The sequence below is a fragment of the Camelus bactrianus genome, chromosome 5 (assembly GCF_048773025.1).
Source record: "Camelus bactrianus isolate YW-2024 breed Bactrian camel chromosome 5, ASM4877302v1, whole genome shotgun sequence".
In the NCBI taxonomy this organism is placed as follows: Eukaryota; Metazoa; Chordata; class Mammalia; order Artiodactyla; family Camelidae; genus Camelus; species Camelus bactrianus.
The window spans coordinates 15,052,145-15,067,102 of NC_133543.1; the positions used below are offsets into that span (position 1 = coordinate 15,052,145).

General features: G+C 44.9%; 1 protein-coding gene across 2 annotated transcripts in view; it reads right to left on the reverse strand.

The window, feature by feature from the left end:
- Positions 1–14,134, reverse strand: part of CNTNAP5 (contactin associated protein family member 5) — a 733,870-nt gene extending 719,736 nt beyond the window's left edge. For both annotated transcript variants that reach the window (XM_045516101.2, XM_045516108.2), the window contains exon 1: positions 14,053–14,134. In XM_045516101.2, the coding sequence (XP_045372057.2) occupies positions 14,053–14,134 (82 nt within the window). The remainder of the gene's footprint in view (positions 1–14,052) is intronic.
- Positions 14,135–14,958: the final 824 nt, after the last annotated feature.

Here is a 14,958-nt window from a genome sequence, read left to right on the forward strand (position 1 = left end):
ATGCTTATTGTCCATATGCTCAAGTATCATTATCTCCTGATTATGTTACTCCGATGTCAAGCTGAATGTATTTGAAGTTTTACATTCTGTCCATTAGGTAAAAGAATCATGTGAACTATTAAAAAAAAAAAAGCCACAGTAAATCAGAATGCAAAGGACGCTTACTGATCGCCGCCCTGAATCAGAGCACGCTTGGAGGGACGCGTTTGCACATCTCCCAAGAGCCTTTATCCATCCTCCTGGCAAAACACATTCAATTTCAGAAAATAAATTGATATTAATTTCCATCCAAATGCCCATTTCAATTCATTAGCTAGAGAGGTAAATATTCAGAAAGGTGACACCCAAGTCAATATTGACCTTGGGGGATGATGAATTTTGACATTCTCCAGAATAAGTGGATACACATGTGTATATACATGTAAAATTCTACCGGGTTTATTAAACACGAAAGAAAATAAATAATATCTCAAATTTTAATATACATGTACATGTATAGGTATGTATGTGTATATATAAATGATTTTATTCATTGTATTAAATTCTGTTAGGAATTCAGGGCAAGAGCTTTAGGGGTTTGCTCATATGAGAGTGCAGCGTAGATCTGAAAGCAATGTGACTTTCTAATGAATGGTACGCTAAGCAAACATGCAGGCGTGTGATTTCAATTAACACCCCTACCAGAGTCAGGCACCAAGACTGAGCCTGGATGTGCTACAACTTTATTCCATTCGTGTCCTTTCACCACTTCTGGTCACGTTGATTAACATCAGAGCACACTGAGAGGGCTTCAGATGGCAGCCAGACGTCCGTTTCTCACGCAAGTTAGGAGTTAGAGGCATGAGATGAGGGGGGAGCCCTGAGCTGGACCCTCTTACCCAGCCATGAGGTCTGTGTTTGGGTTTCACTTAACCTGCCTAACTTTGATTCAGCTTATTACGTGGTTACTTCGCCATTCACTATATGGCTAACGTGAAATCCCTTCTTCTGAAAAGGTCGAAGGGAATATCTGAGGTAGAGGTGGGCAATTCAAGGACCTTTACAAGATAATTTCTGTTTACCACAAGAATGGCTGTGGACGTGAAGATCAAAATGAGGAGACATTTGTTTGACAAGCTACTATCTTTTTGAGACAGGAAGGAAGGGGGCAGGGCACAATCATTAAAAGAATGACTCAGCAGTTAGCACCAAGATGGGGAAAGATTCAACTCCCAGTGGACCTTGAGCTTCAGCACATGGTCATTAATATACAAGAGCTACTAAATGGTCCTCCTACAGGTTCCAGGGCAGTTTCAAGGCTGACCTTAAAAGGTCAAAGAGTGAGTGATGGCCCAATTCCGGGGAATCCCTGCTCCTTCCCCAAAGCAGTTGGAACAATCCTCCCACATGTCAGCATACGACATTACCAAGTCCATAAAAACTAACAACCCCTGCGCCTCATGGCCTTTCTCCCTTCTGAGTGAGACGGTCTGCACTTTGTCTATGGAGTGTGTATCTCTCTGAATGTATCTACCTTTACTCAACTGTGGCTCGCTCTTGAATTCTTTCCTGGGTGAAGCCAAGGACCCACACTTGGCGGCGCACGCCCCAGAGACTCAGCCAAGACCTGGGGCACGGCCATCCTCTCACCCCAAATTTTTCCTGTATCATTTTCGAATCAGTCAATGCCAATAAGATTCTCTTGCCCTGAGACTTATGTAAAAGAGCAACAAGATAGAACAGATTTCAAAGAGTTAAACATAGGCAGTGGGGCAGAGGTAGTATTTAATAACGTCAACAGCAGGTCATGAACTGATGCAAACAGAGGCAGGTGGAAAGCATCCAGGTGGCATCACTGTTGTACACAAGCAACATGTTGACCACCATTGAAGGCATCGCCCCCACTTCTCCTTAAAACCCTCATGTGCCTAATCACTGTTGCATACAATGATAGACTTAGACATTCCTACCATTAAGGGTAAGGCAGGAGTCTTCACGTGGTACTTCCAGGGAGAATCAGACAGAGAAGAAGGCTGAGGGATCGGGTTCCGCCCCACCTCTCCCCATTTTCCCCAAAGCACCAGTCCGTGTAACTTATTTTACATACTGCAATTCTACGTAAGATTTCATTTTGGAGACCAAAATGTTCTTCTCCTAAAATAAGTTTAAATATTTAAGATCTTATTACTTAGAACACTAACTAGTTCTTTCTGAGAGCTAGAACATGGTGCTTATTAATTGCCTCGGTGGAAACTACTTCAGGATCCTCCAAGTCCTTTCTGGGCAGCAGCCAGGGATGCAGGAAAGAGAGGCAAAATTCAGAGGATGCTGATCATCCAACCAATCACTTAGCCTCTCTAAACCTAAGCAGGTAGGTCCACTGAGATGAGAAAAGAGCCAAAAAAGAGGACGGAGGAGAAGCAAAGACCTCCCAGCTGAGTCAAACAATAGCCCACCTTGTTGAAGGGACAAAAGCAGGGTGCTGGAGGAGAAGGCCCAGAATTCCCTGGCCTGGCTTTCCAGGTGGCTGGCGATGAGAGGAAACTGGACACTGGGGGTGCCTCCTCGGTTAAGCAGACGCTGCGAGGCCAGCAGAGCAGATGCTCATCCCGGCGCCTAGTCTGGGGTGCAGAGTAATGGTACGGGCATGTGCTGGTTCAAAACGCTCCCTCCATCTGTCCCCACTGGGTGAAAATAGGTGAGGAGCTGGGTACAGGGCCAACTTTGCAGCCAAAGATGGAGAACAGATCTGAATGTCACCTGATCCTTGTTAGAACCTGTGATCTAAGTATCACGAATAAGGGTTCTCTTATTAGCGCCAACTTAAACAAAGACAGAGCATCCCTCCAGCAAAGTCTAGGACTGGCGTAGTTTGGTGAGTACGGTCCCTAGGGAGCACAAAATAGAAACAGGCACACTAACAGTGGACACCGATCATGGAACCCGCAAGGCCACCAATGATAGGGACAGAGCCTTAATGGCTTCAACGAGCAAGACAACCCACTTTTACAAACAGCTAGACTGACCAGAACTGTTTGCCAGAGGGACTTCTAGGGGTGGGAGAAGCACTGCAAGGTTTGAATAAGATGACCCCCACCCCCAACACTGGGGAGGAAACTGGAGTCTAGACTGACAAGCCTTTTCTTAACCCTAGATCAGAGAGATGCACTGGGTCTGCAAGATTGAACACCTCACGTTCAAGACTGGCGCGGCCTTAGCTTTGGGTTCAAGGAAAGGGCAGATAGAGTGAAAAAGAACATGGACCCTGGAGTCAGGGAAACGTGGGTTCTAATCCCAGGGTGAGCTATTTGATCTCGGGAAGTTACCTAACCCTGCAAGCCAGCACATCCTCACTTCGGAACAGAGAGAAGGACAACTATCAAGGAAGACTGTGGCGAGGAGCAGAGTGAGTCTCACAGCTGCCACCTCTGGCGGGAGGTGTATATTTGGGAACCCTGCCAACAAAGAAACACGTGGCTTTATCTCTAATCTCCAACGTTCAGTGTTCCTATCTGCTGGTTTCATTTCTTTTGACCCTGACCAAAGTTTCCTGATTGTCATAGAAAGAGAAGTATTAATCTCTCTTTTAATAACCTGGTGGCTCAGCCTGCCTCCGAGCAGAACGGTCCTGCCCTCCTTGACCCCAATCCAGTAACTGGGCAGAGCCCATTTACTCAAAGGTAAAGTCCGTGGAGGAGGCAGCCCATTGTCAGGTGACGCAGTGGGGGCAGCACAGACCAGGAGCGGGGCTGGGCAGACCGCTGACCCACGTTCCCTCCAAAAGGCTCCACTTCTGTTCACCAAGGAGGTGTGTGGGTTTCCATCCCTCCTGTGAACTGATAAGCCCTTCTCATCCCCCATGCTTGGTGTAGCATCATCTGCAGCTCACAGACCAGGCAATGGCGATGGGAAAGGAAGCTGCCTGTGGTTCGAGGTCGAGAGGAGAGACAAGGAAGCTGGAAATTGTTCCCCGTCCCATAGGAATTCCAGAAGGCGTAAATAGGGAGGAGGAGCCACAGAACTCAAGCTTGTGCTCCTGGGCGTGCGTGGTCATTTTCCAGGGGTTGAGTGGATCTATTTCACTCGTTCATCTTTAATTGGAGATTGTGGAAAATTATTTTCCTTGTAATATAAACGTGGATTTAATATGGAGCTGGATGCAAATTTCTCTGAGTGCTTAAGACAAAATTCAAGACATTACATGTTCCAGCAGCCACGGGAAGTTGAGCTCTCAGATTCCCCTGGGTTCACATCCACTCTCTCTTTTTCCTTTTTTTTTTTTTTTTTCTTTTTTTCCAGTCAGCCGCGCTCCAACGGCAATGTTGGCTTTGGCCATAAAACAAAAAAAAAGCCAAAGTCATTTAGTAAATGTTAATTGAATCAGCCAGAGTGAGGGCAGGAAGATAGAAGGGAGAGAGAGAGGTGGAGAACAGAGAAAGGGGGATCCTGGGAGGGGCGGGGGGAAGGAAGAAGGAAGGAAAAGAAGGAGCATCAGAAAGAAGGCAAATGGGGGTGAAGTGGAGGAAATGATGAGGGGGAGGAAGCAGAGAGAAAAGACCCAGGGAAAGTAAAGAGGTGCTTAGGAAGCTGGGCAAGGCCAGAGTGGAGGGCCACAGTGCCTTGGCTTTGCTCTGAAGGGACACTGTTATCTTTTGTTGTTGTTCCGTCTGCGCTACGTTGAGGGCCATCCCGATCTTCCTCTCCTCAAAAGTAGGCTTTCATGGATGTTCAGAGAAATGCACGCACAGCAGGCTTTGCCTAAGCAGTGTTTGAATGAAGAAACGATGCACTAGAATTTATCATTCATCGAGCAGGATCAGCACCTGATATTAAACCTGGCATTAACAAGAATAAAAGGACACGCCTACTATTTATTCACCAAAAGCAGTCTTCGGCGGTACCCAGGAGGAAAGCACGGCTCTCCACCTGAGGATTTAACTTCCATCTCCCTGGGTCTCCCGCAAACGGAAGCTTAGGATCCTGGAGACACTAGGCACATGCTCCGGCTCAGGTTTACTGACTTTTTCTCATGGTCTGTTCAAGGATACTTCCCCCTTAATGCTGACATCCTCAGCAAGGGCTTTCTGGGGGGTGGGGGGGAGTCCTCCTTCCTTTTCTAGATGAAGCCCTTTTCTCCACTCCCTTTGTGAGCTTTCCAGCAAATGGTCTCACTTGCCTGGAGAGCAGGGATCATCCTGTGACAGAGCCCAGGAGTCGAGTGGGGAACGCAGCTGGTCACATGTCTCTGTCAGGTGGAGACCGATCCTGCCCACAGTCCCTTTGACACAGATTAAAATGAGAACAAGTTTCGATTTGCCTGGGCGATCACTCAGCTCTCTGATGGGAGCGGAGGCCCTTCCATCTCTGCTTGGGAACGAAATGCAGTCGTCTCTGCCCTAACTGGTATTGTATCTGATGCTGAGAGAATCCACTCTGGGGTTCATCAGTAACCATAATAAGAAGTATAATTATTAAGTTCCCCCATTATGTGTGTTGTATCCAGAGTAACACTGACTTTATAAGGTCCAAGTTAATATCCATAGGAAATACTCACTGAGTGAGAAATAAATCAACCCAGAATTGTGCGACTTGTGCCCTTTCCACTGTCTTTTGTCTCCCCGCCCCACCCACCACCGTTGCCCACACACTCCACTTTCAGGCTTGTAATACAGAGAATCAGCCTGGACGAAATCAAGGTAATAACCCTTGACTCAGACATCATGACCATTCCTCTAATTTGCGCTTCCCCCACCCAGCACACTCGGATACCTGTCTCCTCTATAAACGTTTCTTCTAGAAAAGATCTCTTTCTCTCTGACAAGCAGAGTTCAGTCTAGATTTAAGTTCCTATGTTTTCTTTCCCAGGGAGGCTCTGTGCCTTAAGGCTTATCTCTGTGAATTGAGAGGCCCTTTCTCAAGTGTACAGATCTGGGGGCTAGGGGAGTTAGCAGAAGAGTTGTTTGGGGACAGATGGGTGGGGGGTGTTGGCATGCGGTGGGCTTTCCCGAGTGCAGTGGGTGACAGGTCCCTGTCAGGAGGGCCCTTAGAATTGGCCTTGATGGGAGATTTTCATAGTTGGTGACTGTGCCCATGTAGTTCAGCCAGGCAGCCCTGGAATCCAACAGACGTTCCTCTGCCTCCTCTCACATCTCTACACAATCAGGGGAAAGTCGATGGCAATACCCAAGGTATAAAAGCCAATGGTAATACTCAAAACATAAAAGCCAATGGGAATACCCAAAGTATAAAAGGCAATGGTAACACCCAACATATAAAGGTAATGGTGATACCCACAGTATAAAAGGTAATGGTGATACCCAACGTATAAAAGCCAATGGTAATACCCAGCGTATAAAAGACAACAGTAACACCCAAAGTATAAAAGGCAATGACAATACCCAATATATGGCCGCATGATAGAGAGAAGGAATGGGACAGAGAGGAAGGGAAAGCAAGGGGAGGGGGAGGGAACTGAACATATATATTCAGCAAACAGTAGCCTAGACTAACACCTACAAGCATCTGTCTCTTAGGCAGATTTCTTTAGACTGTCATTTGCCTTGGACTGTCTTCAGAAGGATATATCTGCTTCCAAAGGTGGGTAGTTAAAAATAATATACATCATGAGTGATGTTTTGACATTTTCCTTCACTTTCTTTCTATCTTCAACATTACTGTTGTCATCCTTTAAAACTCAATCAATTCAGCTGATCCAGTGAACAGATGGCATTAATCAACCCCCAGGAATATGCACAAAAGCAATTAGACATGTAGAGACATGGAATTTATGCCAGCAAATCAATTACCAATGATGACAAATCAACATGGCACTGTGTCGCCGGTTTCTCTTTCCACGGAGCCACCCCTGAGAGGAGCAATGATCCCTAGTTCACCCCCCTGCCAGAGTGGGGGTGAGAACGGGGACGCAGAGGTTTAATTGCACATCCCTTCATGACTAGTTCTCACTCTGCTGACAAAAACCAGCGTAATTTACAGACTAGAAGACGCATCAGGGTGATCGATGCAGACAGCACGTGCAATGTGGTGTCATGCAAATATGAAATATACTGCGCTGAGAATATGGGCGTTTGGTATTCCCAGAGAAGAACTTCATTTCGGAGAACAGAGCACCTTTTCTAGCATCTATTGCTCTCATTTGTCAAAAACAATGGGAGCAGCTATAGAATATGTTTTAACCGCAAATCTGTGCCTTCTGTGGGTTTACTAGCTCATGTATTCCTATGTTTTGAATTTACTTGGCCAGGATTTTCTTTCTGATTCTTTATAACCTTTGCAGGTTCTGAAACTTTCTTCCTCGGGCCCTTATTAATTACCACCCGAGTTATTGTAATAATCTCCTCATGGGTTTTCTTGCTACTAGTCTTCGCTCTTTCGAATCCATCCTTCACAGGGTGACTTTTCTAAAAAACAAAAATATGATTATGTATTATCTAATTTTGTGTCCAAAATCCTTCAGTGACAATCCATAGCTCAACAGTAGAACTCAAAGACTCCTATGCTTACCTGATCTGGTTTCTTCTTCCATCCCTGTGCCTATGAGCCACTCCTACAATTTGTCACTACGACATGCCTCCCTGTCATGCCGTCACCCAGAAGCCTGTAATCACCCCTCCTCCTGGCCCCATCTGGTGAAGTCTGACTGTAGGTCTTGGCTTGCATTTTGTTTCCCTCAGAGAACCTTCCTTGATGCCCCAGCCAGTCTGAGATGCTCCCCTGTGCCTTCTGTCCTGTGCTTCCCTTGTTATGATATTTATCACTTCAACGTGATCCAAGATGTGTTTTTCTGGCTGCTCGTGTTCAAAGTTCCCAGAGCTCACAGACTCTATCTTCTTATGCATCTTTATGTCTCCAGCCTCATAGAAAAACTTGAGTTTAGGAGAGAGAACCTTTCACTGAGACTCATTTCTTCAACAAACTTTTCAAATGAGTAACACACACAAACTATTAACACTTAAATCTCCCAACCGCAGCTTGAGATGACACTAGAGACTCAACATAATATTATCAGGGAAGTGTTATAGGTTTGCAATGAAATTGGATCTTTCCAGTAATTTACTACTAAAGCCCTATTAAATAGAATCGAAACTTTTCCTCTTTATACTGAACACTGGACTACGAGGAAGAATTTTTATAGCAATAGACTATATACAAAACCCTCATTAAAACTGCAAAAACAAGTTAATAAAATTAGCTCAAACCTAGGACTGAGGCCAAACAGGTGGAAGGGCTTTCTCTTTTAGGAACAAATGGCCATTTGACACATAAATAAGGTCATCTCAGCAAGGAAAGTTACAGAAATGAGCAGCTCTGTATAAGGGTAGGGGCCCTTCCTCCGGTTCTCATATCCAATCAAATGATCTAAGCTTTGGCTCTCTCACCTAACAGCTGAGCATTCTAACATCTTCACATTTCCAAAACTAGACTAAGTAATACTTACTAGTTAAAAATAAAAAAAAAAACATAAGGCAGATATATTTTAAAAGACTCCAGCAATTGGACCGTAGAAGGATTTTAGCTGAGAAATGAAAAATCTTAGTTGGAAGCCATTCGTTTAGTCTCTCATCCATTCATTCATCCAAGATTTTCAGTATTGAACATACACATTCAAATGAAGTGTGATCATCAGGGAAATTTGCATCTAGTTGGGAGTCAAGGACTATAATAAGTGTGATGGAAATACAGCAATAACATACAGGGACTCAGTCGGGGAAAGTGTGTGTGGGGGGGGGATTGGAAGAAAGTGACAGAACATAAAAGACGGGAAAGGGTATTCTAGACTAAGTAGACAACATATGCAAATAAATACAAGGAGGTATGAGAAAATGTGGCCTGATTGTGGAATGTGGGGTTCCATAACAGAGAAATTAGGGAACATGGGAGGAGTATTGAGGACCAGCCCTGTGCTGGGAAAAGGTCATACCTGCTATTTAATTAATATGTTTGATCTGACACCTATAGACTTACAAGTCATGATGCCAACAGAAGTAACTTTCATGGGATGGTTGGGTGTTCGTGTGTGGGTGGTCACAAGTCTTCATCAAGCCTCTGCCCTTTCCTTATCAAGTTTTAAACTGAAACTTGTAAAAGCGAAATGAAACATCTGGTGCTCATCCAGATATAAGCCTTCGTATCTTTGACCGTGTGATGTTTGGCATCGTTTTTACGGTGTAACTCAGGTGCTGGCCCTGGTGGAACTTGCTGCCTCTGTGGCCTTTGCTGTGGACAAAGCTACAGAGACTAAGCCCAGAGACCCCAAGGCAACATTCCGCAGATGCTTACACGTGGACCCCATCCGAATGCACAGGAATTGATTTCATTTCCTGCAGAGTCTGATCTTTGGAGAGGGATAGACATAGGTGCAGATCCTGATTTTTTCATTGCTTAGCTTGATGATCCTAGGAAAATGATTAACTTCTATTAACCTTAAATTTACTCATCTGTAAACTGGATTTAATAACGTCTACATAGCAGTGCTGCTTTCCCAAATCATGTGGACACAGCACATGAAGCGAGAGTTATAAAGTGCACAGCAGTTAGTGGGAATTAAAACCCTATTATGTTGTTATTCTAAATATAATTGCTTGACAATTTTGAGTACATCATCCCAGAAGTATCCAAATGGAATGGCCAGTACACAACATCAGCAGTTAAAGATAAAAGTGCATTAAGGCTAGATAAGAACTTAATCATCATTTGCTCCAATGTCTTTACTTAAAACACCAAAATCATTAGGATACGTCAATAACCTTTGCAAGGACACCAGCCAGAAAGTGTCAGAATTTTGATGAATGAAGACAACTTCCCTTACGAATTCAAAAAATGTCATTAATGGCTCCAAATGAGTACCCTGAAGCTTCAAAATGAAGTCTAATTGAGTGAGTGACTTTTCTATTCTGGCCTTTCAGGTAACTAGACCCTCTCCCCACTGTCCTATATGACAAGGATAATTAGCCTTGTCTATAGAGGTCATGTTTCAGCAGCGTTCTGGTAGAGAAGATAAAGGAATTTGGTTCACCAATGAAAGGTTGTAGAAATGTTTCCAATGTTACCACATTACTTCGTTTTGTAATAAATGGGCACTGAAAAGTAAAGCAATGTCGAGGAGGAAACCTGGGTTCCACTGAAGAAAGAACAGGCGAGAGGAGCAAGGAAAAAACAAAACTGTAGTTCAGAGTTTAGAATGAGAATAAGAGCCGAGTAGGAGGGTAGTAAGGTTATTTTTAGAGAAACGGATTTTCTCATAATTCTATACCCTAGGGTGGAAATTGCTACTCTTGTTTTTCACATTTTCCAGTTGTGAAAATATGAATCTGGTTTGGAGATGAGGACTATGTGGAGAGAAAAGTAAGAAAGTTCATTTAGATTGTCAAAGATAAACCTATTCAACCACGGGAAACATTTTAGGACTCTTGTGAACAAGCATTATAGGGCTTCCTTCACTTCTGATGACTCTAAATGCCATGAGAAGTTGACCACAAACTCTGTCCTGCTGAAAAAAAAATCTGATCTTTGTTTATTTGTGATAGTACCTCTTGATTGGGTTTGTGCATGAGCTTCAGATGACTCAAGGTATAGTGCATCTCTTTGTTTGAAGACCTTTAGCAATATGGTTGATATTTTTGTATATTTTAGATAAAGTTCTGCCTGTGAAGAAAGAGGCTAAGAGTTTTTGATTTCTCTCCCAAGACTGTTATGTTCATGAACTGAGTACAGATCAACAAAGAGATGAGACTCTGAGAGATCATTCAAAGTGACATCGGAATTAAAGCTCTTTATAATCACGTAAGATCCAATTATTGTACAGTAGAGTGGAAGTGACCCTCTCAGGGTCCCCGGCATTCCTCTCACCTTCTGACGGCAAATTCTCCCATTACCATCGGCCATCCACACACCTACTATTTGAAGAATCCCCTCTGCAAACTTTGAGGATCTATTTGGGAGCAGGTACATAGCTCAATCCTGTTTTACCCCTGAACTGGGAGCACAGAAAAGACGCATAACCTGAGGGGTGTTTGGTATCTTAGCTTTGGCATTGTTAGGCTAGACCTCCCAGCATTTCAAACTCCTGGCTTCACTTGAACCTGACTATCAAGTCACATTATTTCTCCTTGTGTCCAAGGAGCCTATATTGTATGCAAAATGGTTTTTCATTTAACACTAGCCTATCACAGCTACATCTGAAATTAACTAATTCCCTCAGGGTAAACCCAAAGGAAGTGTTGTAGTTATTTCACATCCTGAAAATCCGAAATGGGAGAATTTCCAGAGACTTATTGCTGGTTGGTAATTACGTTCTCCCACAGATTCGTATTATCTATACTGTAGCTGGCCTCTTAACCTGAATTTATTTTAATGTTGTTTAATTAGAAATTTATAAAATCTATAATTGGGTAAGCATTCATTTTTCCCTTGCAGATAATTGCCCAAATTTTGGTCAGATTATGAGAAAATCAAACACATTACACATGCACACACACATCCTATACACAGCAATAACAACAACAAACTATTATTAGAAGAAGGGAACCAATTAAAAGTTGTTTTTACTTGAAGTTCACAAGTATATCTAGGTACCATGGAGCATCTTGGGTAAATAATCTATTTCCAAGATGACTGTCGCAAATGACTTGAAATATTATTTCAAAATAAAGAAATAATAATCCTGGGGAAAATTCTCCACATGATCTATAAATTTATAGAAATTGACTACTTGAAAGAAGATTTCTCTTCCTCAAAATATGCATATAAATATGAATGGATTGGAGTTAAACAGTAAATCAAAGCCCTATGTCTAATGGATAAAGTGCATGGACAATAGAAGTCTGGAAGAACTGTGGAATGCTCTTTTTTTTACCCCCCTTAGAGGTTCTGCATCATAGGTTTGAAAGACCAAGCCTGAGTTCAGAAGTAATTTTCTGCTGCTATTCTATTGTTCACTGAATTAATACATTTCATTCAGCAAATAAAAACATTTAACATTGTTCTTTAAGAACATTGACCTCAAAATATTTAGCAAGCAGTGCGCATGCAATTGAAATGCTGATTGGAAATAGGAAAATTAAACTGTCACTGATGAAATACTAAAGCTCATTATCACCAAGTTTTATTTTAAATGTTCAGAATTAGCTTTACTGCGGCATCAGTCATGATAAGCATGAGCCTTAAACTCGTGCCATTTAGGTTTTATGAGCATTATTATAACATTAACCATAATTCAGTTAATTTACAGAAATTGCCATACTATCACTTTTGTCCTTGCTCTTGAGAAAAGGCGTTGCATAAGGAACCCCAAGCTGTATTCCTTTGGAGTATGTTCTATTTATTTCACCCTTATTCCTCATCCCTCAAAACAGTCACTATGTTCAGATAGGTATATGTGCTAAAGGAAAAACCCAGCTAGTTCCCTGCCACACCTTTGCATCATTAGGACAATGCTGACCTCTAGTGTTGCAAGATGTAGAGAAGCTAACTCAGCCCATGCCTAACCCCCTCTTACTAAGCCACTTAGATGTTTTCCTAAAGCACCATGGGAACAATTTTACTCAAAAAGAGAAAAAAGGAAGAGGAGGAGCAGGAGGATGGGGGTAGAGGAGGAGAAGGAGGAGAAGATAAATGTCAGATTCTACCCTGTCCCTACCTAGTCTCTGAAATCATTTCTAAGCTATAGCTCTTTGGCTCCTCCCTTTTAGAGAGGCTGACCTCTTCAGTGCTCCTTTAGAGTACAAACTTTAATAAAACCTTTAAGGCACATTACCACTAACTACAGATTCTGGATCTCCAAAACTTCCAATCACAGGTAGAAGCACAGGCTCCAATCTGGACCATTCTCAGGAAACAACATTTCTCCAGGTGTCTTCCTTTGAGGTGTAATACTGGGTTGAGCATCTCTTTCTTAAGGTCCTCTTGGCCCTCAGAGTGGGGAGTGAGGTAGAGAAACTCAAAAGTTGAAAGTGGTCTTCCTACTTTTCTAACAGTGATGGTTTAGAGTACTAAAACAAACAAGTAAAAGTAATAGAACTGTCCCAATACGGTTACATATTTCCAAGGTTCACAGTGAGGTTAGAAGTTAAGGGAATAAGCCCAGGAACTTGAGGGATCTTGACAAACCATCTTTGGAAACAACACAGATGGCTTAATTGCATTCTTTCTCATTTAGGAGTTTCCAGGGCCGGAAAAACTTCCCTTTCTCTGCCTACAGAGGCAGCTGAGCAATTGAGCTTGAACCTCTGATGGCTTTAGCGATTTATTCAAGTTTGATGAACTGGGATCTTTAAATACACGGTGCAGGTGGCAGATCCCCAGGTGTCCAGCCTCCCTGCCTATTAAATTAAATGCCCTGCACTTGCCGAGGTTAGAGCTGGACGACAGAGCGTACACTTAGTGCATACTCATTATGTGTGTTCTTTGGCACACAGATTTTGGGGGTGGATTGTGCATCAAAGCTCTTCCTCCTGTAACAGGGGCAGCCATTGATCTTGTGGTTTGAATACATCGGGCCATGACTCTTAGGCCAAAACTCCCAATGCCATTAAACCGATGCCCATTGGTTGCAAGGTACCCCGACTGGAGCCTCTGCCTAGGGGAGAGCTGGAAGCCCTGGATTGTGAGGCACTGGGCAGACTTCAAATCCGAGCCAGGCAGCTGCAGGCAGAAAGCAGCCGCTGTCACCGAGTGCGGTGGCTGGCAGCCTCTCTGTCTCTGGAAGCTCAGCCCCCAGTGCACGCAATCCGAACCGGGGGCCCTTCTCGGGAAAAGCCCCGGCTGAGACCAGGCAGGCAGAGAACGCGGAGCTGACGGGAGGCTGGGGAAGAGAACCTTCCCTTGTCCCTCGAACTTTGCGATCCGAGGAGAAGGGCAGACAATCCAGCGGGGCTGGCTCCTTCGAGCTCTACTAACTTTTGGGATGGTTAGAGTGATAAAACACACCACTCGGCATTTCCCCCTTGTCCTCTGCTCGGAGCAGACACAATTGAACACGCTTGGGCAGTTGGGTGTCTTTCCGAACGCTAGCGTTCCCACCTCGTCTACCCGCCCCCAGCTCCCAGTACTCACAATTCGCCGCTGTTAATCCTAAATGCCACAGGCCGGAGAAGAGCAAAGTGAAAACGCTGGTCAGCCGTGGTCCAGAATCCATTTCCCCCGAGTGAGAGGTCCCTCCCAGTGGAATCCCAAATTCGCAGGCGCCAGCCGCGGCGTCTTCTTTCTCTTGCTCTCTCTCTGCCTCTCTCTCCACTGCACCGCCTGACCCCCCCACCCCCCCTGGAGAGGCACTCGCCGCTTCACTCCATCCCGTGCCCAAACGCTCTACGGAAAGCGTAGCGGGGGCTTCTCCGGAGCTGCAGATGTGGCTACAGTCCCCGCCACTGCCGCCGGCTGCACAAGCCTTCCTCGCTCGCCTCCTCCTCCTCCTCCGAGTCCCCCTCCTTCAAGGTGCAAATCCAAACCCAAGGCGACCGCAGGCGCCGAGCTAGGAAGACCGCCCGATCCACCCGGTCGACCGCTGGAGCTGGAATCAGCACCCGGGAAGCGGACAGCTCCTTATAGGCGAGCCGGGCGCGCGGCGCCGCCCCCGGCCAGGCGCGCCCCGCGCTCGCCTATAAGAGCGGCCTGGGCGGGGCTCCGCCCCGCGCGGGCGCCTTCCGCCCCGGCCGCCCGGCGCTGCGGAGCACTCCGGCTACCTGGAGGCGACCGGTGAGCGAGCGCCCATCTCCATCTCTGCCTCCGTCTCTCCGCTTCCCCTCCCTCCCCGACCCTCCCGACGTGGTGGGTGCAGCAAGGCACCGAAACTGAAACCAGGTTTTCGAAGAACGCTGCTCAAAGGATGCTTTTTCAAAGGAGTTGGAAGACAGAACGCATTAGCAAGAGGGAATGGAAAGCTTTGCAACGAGATGCTTTTTTGTTTTCCCAAAAGGAGAGGGAAGACGAATTTTCAAATAACACGATTTAATTTCCCCTCTA